Source organism: Puma concolor, chromosome E1 (assembly GCF_028749965.1).
Source record: "Puma concolor isolate L17-30 chromosome E1, mPumCon1.1.hap2, whole genome shotgun sequence".
Classification (NCBI taxonomy): Eukaryota; Metazoa; Chordata; class Mammalia; order Carnivora; family Felidae; genus Puma; species Puma concolor.
The window spans coordinates 41,186,953-41,208,463 of record NC_141680.1 but is presented as its reverse complement, the minus strand read 5'-3'; the positions used below and the strand labels follow the sequence as shown (position 1 = coordinate 41,208,463).

At 39.6% G+C, this 21,511-nt stretch overlaps 1 protein-coding gene and 1 long non-coding RNA gene across 13 annotated transcripts in view; one reads left to right on the top strand and one right to left on the bottom strand.

Moving 5' to 3' along the window:
* The window catches only part of LOC147574350 (uncharacterized), a 280,815-nt gene extending 262,371 nt beyond the window's left edge, over nucleotides 1–18,444 (bottom strand). For 8 of the 11 annotated variants that reach the window (XR_015244162.1, XR_015244163.1, XR_015244154.1 and 5 more), the window contains exon 1: nucleotides 18,341–18,444. This is a non-coding gene — a long non-coding RNA (uncharacterized LOC147574350). Of the gene's footprint in view, nucleotides 1–5,485; nucleotides 5,549–7,398; nucleotides 7,475–18,340 lie in introns of all 11 variants that reach the window. The other 3 variants (XR_015244156.1, XR_015244157.1, XR_015244159.1) reach the window with 3 other exon arrangements.
* KRT10 (keratin 10) lies at nucleotides 14,646–19,434 on the top strand. 2 transcript variants are annotated; one of them, XM_086687266.1, is made up of 8 exons: nucleotides 14,646–15,288; nucleotides 16,124–16,206; nucleotides 16,581–16,737; nucleotides 16,835–16,996; nucleotides 17,088–17,213; nucleotides 17,817–18,034; nucleotides 18,389–18,726; nucleotides 19,061–19,434. In XM_086687266.1, exons 1-8 carry the CDS (start codon nucleotides 14,692–14,694, stop codon nucleotides 19,165–19,167), a joined length of 1,788 nt encoding a protein of 595 aa, XP_086543392.1. In that variant the 5' UTR covers nucleotides 14,646–14,691; the 3' UTR covers nucleotides 19,168–19,434. The 2 variants fall into 2 exon arrangements, with proteins under 2 accessions (XP_086543392.1, XP_086543393.1); XM_086687267.1 differs by having other exon boundaries at nucleotides 14,647–15,288; nucleotides 18,389–18,706.
* The last annotated feature ends 2,077 nt before the right edge of the window (nucleotides 19,435–21,511 follow it).

Here is a 21,511-nt window from a genome sequence, read left to right as displayed (position 1 = left end):
GTTTGAACTTACTGTTTATATACTTTAGACAAATATAGTTATGATGGCATACACTTATAATTATTGAAACCTATGATGCATATAATCTTGACCTAACACTGTATATATTTTGTTGAATGATATGGTTCCTTTTCCTCTCTCAAAGGTCAACCCAAAATTACTTTGGAAAAAGTCAACACTCTGCTTCAGATCAACAGTTCCAGGCTTACCGTGGATGACATCAAGCTCAAGTTAAGCCAAAAAACATATAAAGGACTGATTGTTAAGAAAATATTTTTGCCCATTCACATTAATTACATTTAACAAGCAATTACCACAAAATTTACAATATAATTCTTTCATATTATTACATAGCCCAATATAATGACCTCTTTTAAAACACTTAGATTATAATAAATAACAGTAATAGGCTACCTATTTGAAAACTCCCAGCTCTTGGAAATCTAACAGATGGCATAGGACTCTCAAATCATGGGTCAGAGACTCATTTTTACAAAAGTGCAGAAGGTCCCCAGTACTGCATTTGAAAGTGAGAAGTTGGTTCCCTTCTTGGTCAAAGAGCAGAACAATCTTTTAAGACTTCAGGAACACCGGACCTACCATTTCCTCAACACCGAGGATGTGCTAGGCCCTGTGCTAAGCACTTTTGCACACATCAGTTCACTTAATCCTCACACTATTCCTATTTTAACAATGAGGAAACTAAGGTGTAGAGCAAATATTTGCCCCAAGGTGACAGCTAAAAGTGGTGGACGTGCAATGGGAACCCTGGTCTTTACTCCAGAGTTGTGCTCTTTACCTTCCACTATGTGGAATGTTCTAGTACCACTAGATGAGGAGAATTCCATTACTATCTAAGTTGTATTTGTTCTTCTAATTGTGCTTTGTCCACATACCACAATGGAGTTTCCCATTACCAGAGCGTTGAGGTGGATAGCATCAGCCTGAGAAGTTTTGGATGGGTTGTCCCCAAACAAGACTGATCTAGCGTTGAAAATGGAAACCTGATGGAGGAGCTGACTCACCTCCAAAAGAATCATGGAGGAGACAAGGGTGGGCGGTCAGAGAGAGACTCATGAAGAATTAGGAATTGCATGAAATGTTAATCAAAAGCTTCAATATGTCAGCACTTGAAGATATGGTAGTGGTGGGTGTCATTATAAGATTCCATTTCATAAAACACAGGTAAAATAACACAGACTGTAAAGTCAAGGTGTCTATAAGATTCTTCACACCTTGTTCCTTCTGCCTAGCCCTCTGATTTCAGGAAGGCCAACAGGGGCCTGGGTCATGAGAGGGGTCCTCACTAAATATGATGCTTTCTAAGATCAGCATCATAAAGCATTGTGCTAGAAAGCACACTCAACTGGAAGCAAATAAGAAAAATAAGGGTCAGCAATGCTAGGTGGTGGGAATATGGAATTTCTTACATTATTATTTGTAACTTTCTGATCTTAATTCTCAGTGTTTTTTCAATATTCTGTAAATGTCTCAAAATTTTAATGAAGACCACTGGCCTAAGAGTTAAAAGTCTTGGATTCAGGTTTGTGCTTTGTTCATCATGACTTTGATGAGTTGTTACTCTCTGAGTCTCAATTTTTTGCTAGTTAAAAAATAACAACAGGGGCTCCTGGGTGGCTCAGTTGGTTAAGCATCATGATCTCGGCTCAGGTCATGATCTCGGCTCAGGTCATGATCTCACGGTTTGCGAGTTTGAGCCCTGCATTGGGCTCTGTGCAAACAGCTCAGAGTCTGGAGCCTGCTTCAGATTCTGTGTCTCCCCCTCTCTCTGCCCCTCCCATGCTCATGCTCTGCCTCTCTCTGTCTCTCAATAATAAACATTAAAAAAAATTTTTTTAATAAAATAACAACGCCCCTCTCTCCACCTCCCAGCAAAACTTACCTCTCAGGGTGACAGTAAGGATCAAATGAATCACTTATATTAAGATACTTTGTAAAATATAAAAATATTATTATCTTAGAAAAATATTATTATCTTACATTGGTCCTGAATATTTGTGTAATCGGGTTGCCAAACAAAATAAACGGACACTCCATTAAATTAATTAAATCTCCATCAAATAAACAGTGAATAATATTTTATTATAAATACATCCCAAATACTGCAATGGGACATACTTACTCTAAAAAAGTATTCATTGTTTATCTGAAATTTACATTTACTTGGGCATTCTGTATTTTTATTTACTAAATCTGGTAACACTGGTAATTTTGTAATCTCATGGAAATTTTTTTAAACCTTAACAATGATTTCTAAAATCTACATTTCCAGTTTTATCTTTTTAATCTATTTGCATGATCATATGCCAGATGCAAAAACCAAGTAACCTGTGACATTTCAAAGTATTTGATTTTGGATCAGTAAATGAAGCGAGACGTGTTAAGGTACCTCGTGTTGAAGTGTATGTCCCAGGAGTGGACCTGACTGCCCTACAGGGCCAGGTGAGGAGGCAGTAAAAGGTGTTCACAGAACAAAGCCAAGAAAGGCTGAGGCCTGGTTTATGAAAAGGTAAGCCTATCGCCACCAAAAAAATCATGGAATACCTAGCTGGTACAAAGTATTTGTGCTTTTATTCCACTCTAAGGCTTCAGAGCAAAGAACTGAATGGGCATGCATTGGCTTCTGCTGACAAGTACCAACAGGAATAAGCCGGCTGAGCCACATCAAACTCTCCACACGCTGGAATTAAAGCTTCAGGCCCAACCAGCTCTATGAAGAATGTTGCAACGTGTTGTTCTGAGAGTCCAAGTTGTTATCCACATATGACAGTTACAAGACTGGTCACAGATTTCTCAAACTATTTTATGTCTCTAAGGAATCATCTCTTCATTGTAAAAACTAAAAGCAACTCTGTTTAAGGTTAAACAATAAAGGAACAGGAAGAGAGAGGAAGACACAGTGCCAAGAACGGTTTCTTTAAAATTACAAACTATGTTCTGTTTTCCTTCACTGCAATTTTTAATAAAGCATCTTTCACTTTTATTTTCTATCCCTTCAGGAACAATCCTTTGGATTCAGTTTGACAAAAACTGAAAGTAACCAACTACTACGGTCAACTTTCACAAATGCAAGAAATCATGAGCAATCTGGAATTTCAAGTTCAACAAATCAGGACTCAAGTGGAGAGCCAGGATGTTGACTAGGAACTCCTGGGCTGAGATTCAACCAGTGAATGAAACTGAAAAGTACCATAAACTAATGAATGGCAAGTCTGGGTAAATGATTAATTAATCCACTAAAACCCTAGCCCTCTATTAAACACTCAGTTCTTTTATATATATATATTAAATGTAATTTATTGTCAAATTGGATTCCATACAACATCCAGTGCTCATCCCAACAGGTGCCCTCTTTAATGCCCATCAACCACTTTCCCCTCTCTCCCACCCCCCATCAACCTTCAGTTTGTTCTCAGTATTTAAGAGTCTTTATGGATTAAACACTCAGTTCTTAAACTGACAGTGTGTATGGGGCAGCCTGGGTGGTTCAGTCGGTTGGGCATCTGACTCTTGATTTCAGCTCAGGTCATGATCTCATGGTTTGTGGGTTCAAGCCCCTCATCAGGCTCCGCACTGACAGCATGCAGCCTGCTTGGAATTCTCTCTCTTCCTCTCTATCTGTCCCTCCCCTGTTCTCTCTCTCTCTCTCTCTGTCTCTCAAAACAATAAACATTTTTAAGTTTTAAGTAAGATAGCATGTATGTGCTCAAGCCTAAAATATCAGGCCAAATAGCACTTGTCATAAAATAATTTACCATTGTGACTGACCCACTCCTACCCACTCAAATCCATTACCCTCAAAACATATCCATATTGCAAAGTGTTTGCAGAACATCTGTGAAAAGAACATTTTGAATCATCTAAACAAAAAGGAATATTCTTCAAATCTGCTTCCTTTTAAAATTCCATTTAGCTCATTTGTTAGTAGGAAATGTAAGCCTATCCTAAAACAGACTAGCTATAATAAAATGGTTCCCTACTCACCACTGTAATCTACATTTCTGGGACAGTCTTTGAAACCACAAAGCAGCATTTAATTAAACATCTGACAGTGAAAGGTGGTGGTTAAGAGTGTCAAAGGTGGGGGAGCTAGAGAAGACAGAACTGGTTTCAATTCTGGCTCAGACACCAGTGTATTAGCTGTACCACCCTATGCCCGACACACAAGCATTGTAAGCTTCAGTTTCCTCCTCCATGTTTTTAAAAAGGGTTTAAGAATAGTATCTGCCATACAGGGTTGTTCCATGAGAAAATGTGCATAAAGCCCTTAACAGTGTCTGGCACAGAGTAAATGTTAAATAAATGTTAATGATGAAAGTTCTTGCTCTTCATAATATTCTTGTGCTTAGAGCAACCTGATGGCTATCAGTGTGACTGTTACAACAGTTATCATATTGTACTAGATCTTATTTATTTATTTATTTGGGTGAGAGTGCATACCTGCAAGTGGGGGGAGGGACAAAGAGAGAGGGACAGAATCCCAAGCAGACTCTGTGCTCTCAGCAGGGGGCCCAAGGCAGGGCTCGATCTCACAACCCGTGAGAAATGAAGAGTCAGTTCCCTAACCCACTGAGCCACCCAGGAGCCCCAGATCACTTTTAGATTGCAGCATTTATATTCCAAATGTCAAAAAAAAAAAAAAAAAAAAGTAAAGAAAACACAACATCTTAAGTTGTATCTTTTTTATATCTAAGTTTTAGGACTAGAGAACTCATTTATATCTAAGCTTAAGGACTAGACAAGTCTAACCTTCACTCCACATTTTAACCAAAATGATCAACACAGGAAATATTAGTGAGACACCAAAAATTCTGGTAGCTTTTGGGTTATGAAAGTTGGAAAATCCCAAAGCAACAGAACCCTTCCAAGTCACAGTTTACTATCAAATTAATTCAGATAATACACCATTTGTTCAAGATTTAGAGTAAAAACCTTACGAAAAGCAGTTAATCTCCATAAAGGGTTTAGCTCTGTCTAGAAAAGCCAGCATAATAAAAGGATTAGTGTGGCAATTATGCATGGTGCCTAATTGCTCCGATTTGTTATTTTAACGACTGGTCTGGAGCTGAGGACCATCACGCCCAAGACTTAGGGACCTCCAGAAACCCAAGCAGGAAGGACCCTGAGAAAGTCAGGACACAGTCTAGCCTGGGTACGGATAAAACCTACAAGTCTGACCCCTCCAGGAGCAGAATTCATGTCCCAGTCTGTTTTTCATCACAAATGAAATGATTTTTAAAAAGGCTTACCTGATCTGAGAAAGAAAACAGAACCCCTCATGTTCTTGTTCATTTTCTAAGTCACATGACTGCAAAATACAATTCTGGATCACTTCCAGAGACTTTTAGCTCACTCACCGTGTTAAAAGTTCTCAAGCTAGATCTGTACTCAAATCACAGCTGAGTCCTTCTATTGAACAATTTTGAGCAAGCTACTTAATTTTTCAGTTAAAAAAAAAAGCTACCTCGTACAATTGCTGTCAGGATTTGATGAGACAAAAATTCAGGTCCAGTGTTTGGCACGGGCCCTGGAACATAGAATAAGTCTCAATAAGCTCTAATTATCTGAGGACTGACTTTGCAAAGGTTACTTTCATATTTATTTAATAAATTTAATCCAAGAAATTAGTGTTCTTTGGGCATTATCTCTCATCAACTTTGTAGAGGGAGGCCACAGAATAGTTACAGTAAATTTTCTCCATTGCAATTATGTGTTTCATTTTAATAATTGTTTCAATCTATTCCTTACCATTCCCACCACACACACACACACACACACACACACACACACACACACACACGTGATCTGGACACCGAGCTATTGTCAACTTGTTATAAAACTGACAAGCTGATTCTTTAAAGTATTTTAAAAATCTCTAGGCAATAAAATTAAGAGATTAACTCGTAAGATTTTTTTCTTAATTTAAGCACATTATATATATTCATTTAAAGTTACTAGAGTGGGGGATTGCCGCTTTTATTATTCTTTAACCTCTATATGTACCATGTGGAAATCAAAATTTTGTCTACTCTTTTTAGATCTGCCCACATTCCCTAAGTAAAAATTAACAAGATTTCATAAATTACTTTCTCCCATTACCACACATCTTTGAGAGGATCGATTTTGATTAACAACCACAATTGGACCTAAAGGAATTTTCTTGGATTTAGGAGTGAGGGCAAAAAACAGCCACTATTTTTGACAAAGTTGTTTTAATATCTTAAGAGTGTAGTTTGTAGAGCTTGGCTGGTTGGCTGGTACTTTCACTTTTACTACTTTTTATGAAAACTCAAAGGGATATTATCGTTCTGTTTTCTGCTCTACATCAGTAAATTCTCCTCCTAATGCAGGTGATTCATAGTTTCACACCTCCTAATGCAGCTAATTGTTTTCATAGAATGAAGTCAACTCGGGGCGCCTGGGTGGCGCAGTCGGTTAAGCGTCCGACTTCAGCCAGGTCACGATCTCGCAGTCCGTGAGTTCGAGCCCCGCGTCGGGCTCTGGGCTGATGGCTCAGAGCCTGGAGCCTGTTTCCGATTCTGTGTCTCCCTCTCTCTCTGCTCCTCCCCTGTTCATGCTCTGTCTCTCTCTGTCCCAAAAATAAATAAACGTTGAAAAAAAAAATTTAAAAAAAAAAAAAAAAAAAAAAAAAAGAGAATGAAGTCAACTCAATCGAAAGGAAGAAACCTATGACATGCTAACGAAACATAAAGGCCAAGTCACATAACATTTAATCCTTAAGTTACACCAAACTCATGTGCTTTCTAACTAGAAAACCAACTAAAATAGCCAACTATCCTAATAAACAGATTGAAGTGTTAGAAGTACAGATATATTTTAGGAGTTTGCCAGTATCAAGATCATCACAACAGATCCAAAACCAAAAAGGGGACCTTTAATGAAGCGGAAAAAGTGAGGGCCAAAATGTTTTTTTTAAATATATAAAGCGTATATACAAAGTCCAAGGTATATATCTTTATATATTTTAATATACCTTAAAACTCCTGTGCAGAATATTAGATTTCTTATCATTCTTATGCAACATTCTCACATCTAAAAGTATTATAAGTTACTTTAAAGTGAAATTAGTTGTCTTCAACTGGCCTTTATTTAAATTTTGAACTTGCACCACTGCCAAAAAAGAGCTTAGAGAACAAAATAAAGGCAAGAAAAGAAAGTAGGAAAAGGCACTAAGGTGATATGAAAACATTCAGAGAACAGTAAGTATCTGTCAGGTACAGACCGGGTATACAGCACCCTCCCTTCTCTAAAGGGACTTAAAGGCCTCATCTCACTAGGAACAATGATAGCACAGCATATTATAAAACACTAGATTACACACACAGGAACTGAAAGAGACAGACAGACGTGACTTACATTAATGGTGAGAAACCTCATGAAGGAGAGGACATCTAAGCCAGAGCTTCGAGTTGAGGTAGCATGATTTGAGTAACTAGCAAAGTGAAAGACGGACATTTCAAAACAAGAGCAACAAAGGCCTTAAATTCAGGGATAAAGCATAATGTCTTGGCCAGGATTAAAAAAAAAAAAAAAGGCTTGCTGATCATTAAAGAATTTTTCACGGAAATGCTAATACATTTTTTCATTGGATCGTGATTATACATATTGTAATATTTATGAGTACACGCATCCCCCGCTTTTTGGAAGTTCACCTTGATGCCATTTTGCTTTTACAAAAGACTTACATTAGTACCTGTTCTCATTAACTGGAAAAAATCCAAAGAGATTTTCACTTTTGTGAAAAATAGGCAAACAGCGAAAATAGCACCAAGCGTTTCCTGCAGTGAGCCATTATAGAGGTAGCAAGAATGGCCCCACCAAGCTCCTCCCCTGAGAACGACATTCAGCATCTCAGCATCTATCAGCCATAGCTTTCAACTGTGTCTGTGAGCGTGTGGGCTTTATCTCCATGTATTCTGTGCATCAGTTAGCAAGATGTGTCCCAGGGTATCAGAAAAGCCTAAAAGAAGTTATTTTGAGGACTTGGGGGATGCTCAAAATTTTCCATATAAATTAATGGTAACTGCTTCTTTGCTTTACAGGAACACTCTACTTTCAAACAGCAGGGGAAACCTACAGTATTACCCATATTTTATAGGGTAGTAAAATGAGACACAGAGAGGCTGAGTGTCTTGCCCAGGGCCACATAATTACTTCATGAGGAGAATGCAGCTCTCCTTCCACTCCACCACCCTTATGCACCGCAGGGAGCATGAAGATGAACAGACAGAGTCAGGCAAAGCTGTTGAGAAGACTTCATCCATCCACAAGAGAAATCCATAATAGGTGCTCGAGTACACTGATGGAGTCATGACAATACTTTGTCAAGAACAGTAATCCTGCAGCAGGGAACAGGAAAGATCTTAAGTGACATAGCACTGAGCCAAGAAAATGTCTTCAGGAGCTAGTGACAGAAGTGCGGAAAGCCTGGATTAGGGCAGTTGCAGTGGGACCAGACAGAAAGAAAGAAAAACATCAGCTAAGATTTAAAAAAAAAAAAAGTGACAAAATTGGGGATTTGGTGGATATAGGAGATAAAGAAAAGAATGAAGTTAAAAATGAAAGCACAGGGGCACCCGGGTGGCTTAGTCAGTGAAGCACCCAGGTTGGTGAGTTTGGGCCCCTCATCGGGCTCCCCGCTGACAGTGCAGAGCCTGCTTGGGATCCTCTCTACCTCTTTCCCTGCCCCTCCACCACATGCACACACACACACACACACACACACACTCTCTCTCTCTCAAAATAAATAAACTTCAAAAAAAAAATCACACATCATTTAGAGAAAAACAGATGGCAAACTTTATCACAAAGTTAACAGTAAAGCACATCTTTCCTTTGCCTACCCTCCTCCCCTGCCATTTTCTCCTCCTCACCAGCCATTTTCCATCCTCTAACCTTATCCTTTCACTCATATTTTTCCGGCCTACTGTGGGTTAGACAGTGGCTTAGGCTCTAAGATACTGATCACAGGAATTGTAACACCAATAAACATCTTAAGCACTTGTTCTATGTATGTCAGGCACTGTTCTAAATGCTTAATATTTAACTAACTCATTCAACTACCACTGCAACACTGCAGAGTAAGCAAAATTATCATTCCTTTTTGAGAAATGAGGAAACCGGGGGGCATCTTGGTGGCTCAGTCAGTTAAGCATCCGACTTCGGCTCGGGGCATGATCTCACAGTTTGTGAGTTAGAGCCCTGTGTGGGCTCTGTGCTGACAGCCCAGAGCCTGGAGACTGCTTCTGACACCTGCTTTCAATTCTGTGTCTCCCTCTCTCTCTGCCCCACCCCCGCTGACACTCCGTCTCTCCTTCAAAAATAAATAAACATTTTTTTTCAATTAAGAAATGAGGAAACCAAGACAACACACAGTGAGTGGTGGGGTGTGGGCTGTAACCCTGGCAGTCTGGCTCCAGAGCCCACTCACTTAACCATCTGCTATATTAACTGAAAAGCCTTCATGTAATTTCCACATTTTTGTGGCTTCTATCACAGTGCAATCCCAGAAGTTTCAGAAAAATTGCATGATATGGGAGTGTCTGCAGATTTTAAAGCACTGAATTTTAGATGTTTTGCAATGAGAAGTCATGGGCCTTATGAATATCTTCGCTAATTACTAATTATTGCCTAAATCCTCAGTCGGCTGGGAGGAGGGTACCAAATCCACTACACAGTTGTACAATTTTCCATTTGGCTTTGACTCTGTGGGTGGTAATCATAAAGGCACATTCAGCAGTTTGCACACAGTCACAGACCAGTCAAGCAAAATATGTCTAACTTTCAAACTTTCTGTGATAAACAATGGAAAACTTTAAACATTTAGCTCATCAATCCTGCCATCTTGAGACATAATCTGCACTACCAGAGTCCTCTTTCTGTAACTACTTAAATTACTCATTGTATCTCAATTAATCAGAGAAAGAAACTTGCAAATAGAATTTTCAAATAGAAACTTCAAAAGAGAATTTTACTTGAAGAAAAACAAGGAATAGGAAAGGTCCAAAAATCCCAACAGTGCGACAAGTCAAGTTGATAACAAAGCTGAAGCAACATGTTTCAAGAGCCCCAGCCAAACTAAACTCATGAGAATAGTGTATACCCGCCTTAACCATGACTGCAAATCCAGAAGCAATTAAAGAGGAAATTAATACACTGGACTACATGAAAACAAAATACAGTAAGCAAAGTGGCCAAATCTAATATTGGGTATATATTGTATATTGTATATTGTATATACAATATATATTGTATATATTGTAGATTACCCTACTACAATTCCACTAAACCTCCCCTGTGGAAGGACGCCAGTGGTTCCTAACTGCCAAATCAACTTTCTCTTCAATCTCCTTTCTCCTTGATCTCTCTTTCTGGTGACCAGCCTACTTATCTGGGTTCCCTCCTCCCTTGGCTTCCAAGTTCCTTCTTCCTCTTTCCCAAATCATAAGTGCCCTCCTTCTCAGTATTATTCTCTAGTCTCTAGCTCTTCTTCCCAGCCCCTAAAGTGGACATCCGTCAAAGTTCAGGCTTAGACCTTCACTCATTTCTTTCTCAATTCCTTCCCTTAGGGATCTTACCTATCTTGAACGTATCTGCTGCTCTAATCTGCCTCCTGAACTGTAGTCCTAGGAGTCTAAGTGCTAAGACATTTTTACGTGAATATCCTGGTACTACTTCAAATTCCTATCTTAAAACAAACTAATTTCTCAAAACTTCATTTTTCTTTCATTGTGCCCTCATGCACATCGCACGCGTGCGCGCGCGCGCACACACACACACACACACACACACACACACACACACACACACACACACCAGACTGTTAGAACCCCTCCCTGCACTACCTCAACACCCTGGTCATGCCTCAAGTGTAGCCCAGAGTACCCTATATTAGAATCTCCAACTTGTGGGTATGTTTGCTTGTCTCTCCAAGTAGAGTGCAAATTCCCTAAGTGGCAGGATTTGTCTTAGTCACCTATGTATCCCCAGGGAATATTGCAGGTACCAAATAAAATCTGTTAAGAGAAATTAATAAATATAGATGATCTGATCTAGCCAAACTGGCCCATTAAGAGTCTCCACCTGTTTGGCATTTTCATAGTCCCCACTTCCCAGAAAGGTCCTCTCTCTGCTGCTGCATGCATGGAAGAATCCTCCCCATCCTTTGCAAGACTCAGCTTAAATTCCACTGGCACATGAAACTTTGTCAGATGACCCTATTCCAACAAGACTCCTTGCTCATCAGTCTTACAGCGACAGTCTTTCACGACAGATCCTGTCATGAAAACAGGATCATCTTTGAAGCTGATTCAAAACCAGGCTCTAGCATAAACTACCTATGCTACTCTGGGCAATTCCTAAAGCTTTCTAAAGCTTCACTTTTTTTTTTTTTTCCAGCTATAAAATGAGGTATGTAATACCAATCAGAGAGAAATTGGGGAGGATTACAGGAGACTAAACCCTCTAGAACATAGTAGATGTTTAGAAATGTTAACTCCTTTTCCCCACCCCACCTCCTTTTCACTTCATTTACCATTCATATGGTGCTTAGGTTGATAATGTTTGTTTTGTCTCCTCAATTAGATTGTAAGGATTAGTAAAATCGTTAAGGGCAAGAGCTGAATCTCACTCATCTATCTTCTAAATACCTATCAATGCCCCACAGAGACACAATAAAAATAGAAAACAACGAAATTACAGTTACAGTGGATTATGGCAATCAAGTATATACGGTGCCAAGATTAGAAATGACAGTCTGTAAATTTTCATCCCATTTAGCTATAGAATAGTTACATGGCACCTCTGTAACGTCACTCATGCCAAAGGCGGATTTCAACAAATGACAGTGCAAATAAACACAAATCAATTTCTACAATATACAGGTTAATAAGCAGCCTTCGATAATAGATTTAGTTAAAGGTGGTTTAAATATTATAGTTGGTATTAGAAGAGTCTCTATACATGTATTTGTCCCCGTGTACTTTTACGCACAGGTTTCCTTTCACATATTCTTTAATATGATTGTAACAGATTTCTTCATACCACTTGCACCGGTTAAATAACTGAAAATAGATTTAAATTTTATATTTCTCCACCAGGGTGAAAAAAAAAAAAGTAAAAGCTAATACTGAAGCAAAACTGGTAAGATCAAGATCCAAAATTCATAATAATGGCAGGTAAAATCTACCAGAATCTCTCTTTAATTAAAATGGTTTCTTTCCAAATCGCTTTCATTAATATCAAGGCTTCAACATCCGCTCTGAACTTACTGGAATGGTTTTTTGTTTTCTCTATCCTGATTTTTACAGCCTTCCTCTACCGCCTGCTATCTTCCTCAAGGATCAATTCCCATGGTTGGGTTTCATTATTTCTTTTAGCTACTGCCCCACTTACATGTGCTAACAAGTTGGTGGAACCACAACGTGCTGGGTAATAACCGTAACCCCTGACAATCAGCTCTACACTAACACTCCCAGCCACATTCCCCTTCCCTGAAGAAACTATTTCTACAGTTTTCATAGGCTGTCCAGCTGTACATCTAATAGGAAAAAGCAATTCGTAAAAGAAGAGCATGTGCCAAATACCCTCTCATCTCAACATTTTCATGCTTCCAAGGACTTTTTGTTTTGTTTTGTTTTTTCCCCACGTGGAGAAGTTTATGGTGAGAAAGAGAGGCATTGGATCCTATCAGACCAACCACAGTAGAGAGTACATAGACACAATGGTAGCGTAGGAAAGAGCCAAAAGTCAGGCATCAAAACACTAAGTTTCTAATCTCAGTTCAACCACCTATTTCATTTCGTTAGGTGAAATCATAACCTCTCTCAGCTTCAACTTCCTCTTTCATACACTAGAGATAACCACCATCCCTATTTCAGCAGCTTGTTTCACAGATTATAAAATCACAGGATCACAAATGGCACTGTTTAATTATAAAATATGTGTGTGTGTGTAATACACATGAATATATTTTTGAACAACAGCATTGTCATAGCCTACGGGTAGATGAAAAATAATTTTATACCATGTATTAAAGTCCCAATTAAATACTCCACTAGACAAACTGTTACACCAAATTCTATACACAGTGTATCCAAGGAAAAAAAAAATTTTTTTTGAGAAACAGAATCTAGCTTGGAAACATATGTTCACAGTCCAGATCATAATTTTTGGAGCAAGTAACATTCTCTAATCTGGATTTATATTCCTGTAAGCAAATTTTTAATCACAATTACAACATAACTAAGCTCTCCCTTTGGGGATCAATCAAATTTAGAGTAAAGAAAGTAATGGAGGTTAGTTTTTCATATATTGTGCTAAGGATTTCTGCATTATGGTCTTCAAATGAGCCTTCACTATGATGAATTTAAAAATCAATAAAATCCAGAATCACTTCAGGATTTTTTTTTTTTAGGTTAAAAAGAAAGGGTGCCTGGGTGGCTCAGTTAAGCGTCCAGCTCATGGTTTCAGCTCAGGTCGTGATCTTGCGGTTTGTGGTATTGAGCCCTGTGTTGGGCTCCGTGCTGTCAGCATGAAGCCTGCTTGGGATTCTCTCTCTCTCTCTCTCTCTCTCAGCCCCTCCCCTGCTCACACATTCATATGAGCTTTCTCGCTCTCAAAATAAACTTAAAAATATATATAAGGTTAAAAAGAATAGCACCATTAAATTAGCAGATTCCTAAGTCATTACTCACTTCCAACTCTCTAAGCAAAGTACCACTATGCTTTCATTCTCCAAATAAATTAAAAGATTTCCTGGGGCGCCTGGGTGGCGCAGTTGGTTAAGCGTCCGACTTCAGCCAGGTCACGATCTCGCGCTCCGTGAGTTCGAGCCCCGCGTGGGGCTCTGGGCTGATGGCTCAGAGCCTGGAGCCTGTTTCCGATTCTGTGTCTCCCTCTGTCTCTGCCCCTCCCCCGTTCATGCTCTGTCTCTCTCTGTCCCAAAAATAAATAAACGTTGGAAAAAAAAAAATTTAAAAAAAAAATAAATAAAAAAATAAAAGATTCCCTACAAACACTACACACACACACACACACACACACACACACACACACTTACCAATTTGGTTTTTTTATGGCTTTAATTTTTCATATGTGGCATCTTTTGAACACTAATTAAACTGCTTAGCACATTTTTTTCTTTTCTTTTTGGTTTGCTTGCAATTTTCTACAAGATCCCCATTAGAGCATGACATTATGTTAGTTTTTTTTTCCAATTAATTAAAACTATTTAAAACATGAATTTGAAAGATCTTCAGCAATAATTTTGTAGCTAAAATTCTTTTTCCAAACTTCGCAAACATTCTGTGTAACTAAATTAGTACTGAGAAAAAACTGGATTTAAGTTGCTCAATATTCTTCAAAAGGTAAAAAAGCGTAATGAAACATAAGCTCATCTGAACTACACCCATTTTCAATTTCAACACAGCAAAACTCCTGTTTGTTCTTAGGGCAAATTCAAAACCATACATATTGGAATTGGTTATTACCAACGATAATTTATGCAATCATAAGTAAAGATGCTAAATTGGCAAAAAGAAAACCATGCAAGTAAGCAAACTCTAACACATGTGGGACACACCCTCTCAGTGTATAAAGGCTTGTCACTGTCCTTGGTAGCAAGCACTCCCTGAGCTAAACAGCATCACCATGTCTGTTCGATACAGCTCAAGCAAGCAGTACTCTTCCTCCCGCAGTGGGGGGGGAGGAGGAGGAGGAGGAGGGTCATCCTTCAGAATTTCAAGCAGCAAAGGCTCCATTGGTGGAGGATTTAGCTCAGGGGGGTTCAGTGGTGGTTCTTTTAGTCGTGGGAGCTCTGGTGGAGGCTGCTTTGGGGGCTCATCAGGTGGCTATGGAGGATTAGGAGGAGGCTTTGGCGGAGGAGGCTTTGGTGGAGGAGGCTTTGGTGGAGGCTATGGAAGCAGCAGCTTTGGTGGGGGCTATGGAGGAGGCAGCTTTGGAGGGGGCAGCTTTGGTGGTGGTGGCTTCAGTGGAGGCAGTTTTGGAGGCTTTGGGGGTGGATTTGGAGGAGATGGTGGCCTTCTCTCCGGAAATGAAAAAGTAACCATGCAGAATCTGAATGACCGCCTGGCTTCCTACTTGGACAAAGTGCGGGCTCTGGAAGAATCAAACTATGAGCTAGAAGGCAAAATCAAAGAGTGGTATGAAAAGCATGGCGGCTTAGGCCAGAGAGAACCTCGTGACTACAGCAAATACTACCAAACCATCGATGATCTTAAAAATCAGGTAAGGTGCATCTTAAAAATCCAACTTTAAGCCTATTTTTTATCCATGTAACTCAGATATGTGACACTTACATTAACTACAATGTAGCTATTCACTGTGTTTGCCTACCGTTACTTTCTCGCTTCCAAAAATAATCCAGTCTCCTCAAAGGTAAATATTTGTGAGGATATGGTCATTGAAATCTTCAATGTGTGTTGTATACCTTATCAGACGATGGATTACTGAGAATTTTTTTATGTTTAAATGAGTGTATGAGTTCATAGTTAAAATACTAGGTCATTTACAAATATCGGAACTGAAAGAATTATTAAATCAATCAGAACAAGACAGTATTCAGATTGATAATAAAAAAAAAAATCCATTACCAACATTACAAGTAACATGAATTCTCCAGTATGAAAATGGGATACTGTTTGCCTCTGGGAGAATTTGTGAATTGTACCTACTGTGTGTCAGCCCAGAGTGTATTCATTTAGAATGTATATTTAAAACAAGTTAAACCAAAAGGTATGAGTCAGTCAAAAGCTCACTGAAATACATGGAAATCACACAGTATAAAATGGGAGGGGGGAGAGGGGAGCTGTGCAAGAACACAGCTATATAATTGCAGTTAGTTTTCAGAAAAAGATGATACAGAAGTAGATATGTATAGAAACTTTGAGAGAACAAATGACTCAAATTTAAGTATATGAGTAACCCTGCAATATTTTATATTTAAGATAAAAAAAATCCCCCCAGGATTTTGTACGAGAACATAAAAATGCAGCTTATCTATCTATGCCACCTGGTTTTATAATGGCGTATCTGTATCTGATTTCTTTGCCTCTCCCTCCAGATCCTCAATCTGACAACTGATAATGCCAACATCCTGCTTCAGATCGACAATGCCAGGCTGGCAGCTGATGACTTCAGATTAAAGTAAGCTAAGTAAACATGGTACAACACAGTCACAACAAATACAGGAGTTGTTTTTAACAGTGACTTTGGACACCTACAATAGCATTTACATTTTCTTGAATTCATTCAAAGTTAAACAGTATTGGAGCTGTCCGAAAATTTTTCAATTTCAATATTACCTTCTTGGCAATATTAAAAGAAGAAAATGCATTTTAAAGTAAATTGCTAAGCTTCCTTGCATTAACCCACTAATATCCCTCTATCCCCATATGAATTAGTACACAATAAATGTTGCCACATGAAGCCAACTCCGTATTTGCTTCTAAAACAGTCTCAGCCCAGGAACATCTCCCATGTGTAAATTATATCCAGTATTTGTACCATGCTTGTTTCAGGTATGAGAACGAGGTCACCCTGCGCCAGAGTGTGGAGGCTGACATCAATGGCCTGCGCAGGGTGCTGGATGAACTGACCCTGACCAAGGCTGACCTGGAGATGCAGATAGAGAGCCTGACTGAAGAGCTGGCCTACCTGAAGAAGAATCATGAAGAGGTGATGCAAAAAGTTATATGTCCCCCAGCCAAAAATAAAAGGGGGGGGGGTCATGTGGTCATGATACAATCATTAAATTTTTCTGTTCCTCTAACAGGAAATGAAAGACCTTCAAAATGTGTCCACTGGTGATGTAAATGTAGAAATGAATGCTGCCCCAGGTGTCGATCTGACTGAACTTCTGAATAACATGAGAAACCAGTATGAACAACTTGCTGAACAAAACCGCAAAGACGCTGAAGCCTGGTTCAACGAAAAGGTTAATTCGTCTTCCTTCATAGTGGGGCCAACGGACGTTTGGTTATCATTTCAGAATTTTCTCATCTTTTCCCCTGTTGTTAATACTCTAGAGCAAAGAACTCACTACGGAAATCAATAGTAACATCGAACAAATGTCCAGCCACAAATCGGAGATTACTGAATTGAGACGCACGGTTCAAGGTCTGGAAATCGAACTACAGTCCCAACTAGCCCTGGTATGTTTGTAATTCTCTCTTGAAATAACTTCAACTTTAACACACAAAGTTTCACGCTCACATTAAGAATATGCACCACAAGAGGGGCGCCTGGGTGGCGCAGTCGGTTAAGCGTCTGACTTCAGCCAGGTCACGATCTCGCGGTCCGTGAGTTCGAGCCCCGCGTCAGGCTCTGGGCTGATGGCTCGGAGCCTGGAGCCTGTTTCCGATTCTGTGTCTCCCTCTCCCTCTGCCCCTCCCCCGTTCATGCTCTGTCTCTCTCTGTCCCAAAAATAAACGTTGAAAAAAAAATTTTTTTTAATAAAAAAAAAAAAAAAAAAAAGAATATGCACCACAAGAAAAAAAGAAAGAGTACGAAGGTAGAAATAAAATTGGAGCTCTTTGTTAATGGGAGAAAAGTCTTAGGGGCCCTGCTCTAAACGTGAAGTTAAAATGTTGCCATTAAACATAAAACACAAATTCTATTCATTTCCTTTATTCTTCTATTTGATGTCTTATTATTAAAGATTAAATATTATCATTAAATAATTATTAAATAATCTTCACTGTACTCAATTAAACAAAGAAGTCGCTAAGCCACCGTACATTCTCTCCTCTTTCCAGAAACAATCCCTGGAAGCCTCCTTGGCAGAAACAGAAGGTCGCTACTGTATGCAGCTCTCCCAGATTCAGGCCCAGATCTCCTCTCTGGAGGAACAACTGCAACAGATTCGAGCTGAAACCGAGTGCCAGAATGCTGAGTACCAACAGCTCCTGGATATTAAGATCCGACTGGAGAATGAAATTCAAACCTACCGCAGCCTACTAGAAGGAGAAGGAAGGTAAATTATAAAAATCTTAGAATTATCCCAATTGGTCTTATTCGGTGTTCTAAATCGCCGGGCTTTTCCAAAACCCAAAGTGCCGGAGGATGGGCGAAACGGAGGAGAAGGGGGAAGGCAGAGTACAGAGAAAGGCTTATGCAACCACAGCCTGAGTTTCCCATGGATTTGATTCTGAAAGTTGTGTGCACATAAAACTGTTCGTTAGTGGGTCTGAGAATCCATATTCGACAGGTATTTTTTTTCCCCCTCTCGAAACACGTTTTGCTTATTTTTAAAGTAACGATAACCTAGAAGGCGACCCACCATTTTTCAAAGTTAGAGTTAACCGAACATAACCCTCACTCCCGGTAGTTCCGGCGGCGGCGGCGGCTACGGCGGCGGGCGCGGCGGCGGAAGTTCCGGCGGCGGCTACGGCGGAAGTTCCGGCGGCGGTGGCGGCTACGGCGGCGGCTACGGCGGCGGAAGTTCCAGCGGTGGCGGCCACGGCGGTAGCGGCCACGGCGGTAGCTCTGGCGGAAGTCACGGGGGTGGTTACGGCGGCGGCAGCTCCGGCGGCGGCGGTGGCCACGGCGGCAGTTCCAGCGGCGGCGGCTACGGTGGCGGCAGCTCCGGCGGGCACAAGTCCTCGTCTTCTGGGTCCGTCGGGGAACCCTCTTCCAAGGGACCAAGGTCAGCAGAAACTAGCTGGGGTAATCAGAATTAGTTTTAACTTTCCGTGATGATTTTGTTGCTTTTTAAAGCTTTCTAAAAAATTAAAATCTTAGAGATTTCCGCTTGGATTTTTTTTTTTTTTTTTTTTTTTTAGCAAACTATACTCTTGACATCCATCTTGAACGAAAAATAACCTGGTGCAAGATGCTGTAGCTTAAATACTATTCGGATGTAAAAAACAAACAAAAAAATAGGATTTTCTTTCTTTTTTTAGTTTAGTGTACTTTTCTTTTAAAAATTTTGATTAATTAGTAAGAAGCCCCACAAATTATTTAGTCTAAATTGTTTTTTTCCCCTGTGATTCATGTACAGATACTAACAAAACCAGAGTAATCAAGACGATTATTGAAGAGGTGGCACCTGATGGTAGAGTCCTTTCATCAATGGTTGAATCAGAAACCAAGAAACACTACTATTAAGCCGCATCAAGAGGAAAGAGTCTCCCTTCACACAGACCATTATGTACAGGTGCATGAAAAACAAAAGCTCCAAGAAAACACTTCAGTCTTAATGGTCAATGGAAATAGGTTCACTCCTTGAAAATAAGGTGTCTAAAAGGTGTTTTGTGGTTTCTGTATTTCTTTTCACTTTACCAGAAAGTGTTCTTTAATGGAAAAAAAAAAAAAAAAACTTTCTATTCTCATTCACTAATGAATTTCAATAAACTTTCTTACTGATGCAAGCTATCCAATTTGGTCAGAATTGTCCTTATTTAAATTAAGTGATTTTTTTTTTTAACCTTAAAGATTAGTGAACTATAGCATTTGAAGGTTGATTTGTCCAGAAATTCTAAAGACAGAATTATTATCATTATGATTTCCCTGAGTAAATTTTTTAATCTTGTGGGTGTTAGATCAATGTCCATAATCTCACTAAGTCAGAAATCTGATACCCAATCTTACCCTCTCTTAAAGATATACCATAGGTGGGAAACTCCCAGTGCTCTGGCTTTGAATTATTTCAGTCCTGAAAATTCTAAAATATCTCCAGTAAGTCTCCATGGATAAAGTTACTGGAAATTTCACATTTTCTGACTACTTGGCTTCACCCATTTACCTTCCCTCATTTTCTTCCCATTCATTTCTGCCCAGTTGCTATATATACACCTTAGAGATATCATCTACTACTCACCAGGCCAGTAATATATCACCCTAACAAAATTATTTGGTGTCTGTCAGATGAACAGAAAAAGACATGATAATGCCAATTTTACCAAAGGAACAACTCTAGGTCCCTGCCTTCACCAAACACATCTCGTGATAAGTACTAAAGACCTGGTGTAGGGTCAACCCAGTCATATTCTTCAGCCATTGAGAACCCAGCTGACAGTACTCTGCTAGTATATGGAGTAGATGGATTTACTAAGGGCTATATTTATTCTTTGTCCCTAAGACTACCTTGTGTTCCCTGGTGGGTTCCTAGATACCCGGGTCTACCAAATAGCAGCCTGTCTCTGTATCCTTACTGATTTGAGCTTGTTTTCCCCAAGACCAGAGCCTTGGTCCCCAGGTCATTTACTTGGGTCTCCTGCTGGATAAACACTATCCTCTGTACTCAAACTGATGACAAGCCCTGTTTCAAAATGGATGGACTTCCCTATAGTCAAGGCTCCATGACCTACCTACCACCAAATATTATACTTCAGAAGCTCCCCACTTAAGTTGGCATTACTTTTTTATCTGGGTACCAGCGTCCCTTCTTGGGAGCCTGTCTCCTAAGTTTCTGTTGAAGTCCCAACATGCTACCCTGTAAAGCCCTAAAACTGAGATATTGACGGGTAAGGACCCTGAGCTGCCACTGTGTCTATACTGAATGCTGTTCAGAAACACTGCCTTTTAAAATATCTAACAAAGTTGTGGCACCTGGGTGGCTCAGTTGGTTAAGTGTCCTACTCTTGGTTTGGGCTCAGGTCATGAACTCAGGGTTCTTGAGTTCGAGCCCTGCATCAGGCTCCACCCACAGGCTGCTTGGGATTCTTTCTGACCTTCCCCTGCTCACTCTGCCTCTCAAACAAATTAAATTTAAAAAATAAATATCTAACAGTTAACCCAGAGCCTAGGACTTAGAGTATTGTTAATAATCTGAGATGGCCATTCTCCTAATTCTGAAGAAATAAGTGTTCTCCTATTCAGTGACACAAATATAAACATGATACTATGAGATAGTTGTGTTTGTTATTAACCTTTGTCTCTTCTACCCGGTCCTACCACCACTACCTGCCTAACCCCCACCCCAAGCAGAGATCTCAGCTGATCAGAGTTCTTCATCTGGTTGGGTAACCCTTCATTCCTGAAAGGTCTAAATCATGGTAGTCCCTGTCTTCTTACCTGTTTAGTCTTCCGGTACCTTCTTAAACAATTATTTATATTACATTTTCTCTGATGAAGTAACTACTTTATCTCTGGTAAAGAACCACTTTCTTTTTGGATGTGAACTGTGGTATTCATTTCACTGTATAGTTAAGTCATTATGTACACCTTAAACAGTACTGTGTGTCAATTATATCAATAAAACTGGAAAAAAATGAAAATAGAACTTTCTCAATGGGACTCAGACTAGTTTAATAAAGACAGTCTGAACAAGTTTGATTTTTTTTTTTTTAATTTTTTTTTTCAACGTTTTTATTTTATTTTTGGGACAGAGAGAGACAGAGCATGAACGGGGGAGGGGCAGAGAGAGAGGGAGACACAATCGGAAACAGGCTCCAGGCTCTGAGCCATCAGCCCAGAGCCCGACGCGGGGCTCGAACTCACGGACCGTGAG

What these genes read in the sequence shown, in the direction of transcription:
- KRT10 (XM_086687266.1), top strand. Translation starts at nt 14,692, where the DNA reads ATGTCTGTTCGATACAGCTCAAGCAAGCAGTACTCTTCCTCCCGCAGT. An exon ending in GCTGATGACTTCAGATTAAA is followed by an intron (nt 16,207 to 16,580) that starts GTAAGCTAAGTA and finishes TGCTTGTTTCAG; the next exon opens with GTATGAGAACGAGGTCACCC. An exon ending in CTACTAGAAGGAGAAGGAAG is followed by an intron (nt 18,035 to 18,388) that starts GTAAATTATAAA and finishes CACTCCCGGTAG; the next exon opens with TTCCGGCGGCGGCGGCGGCT.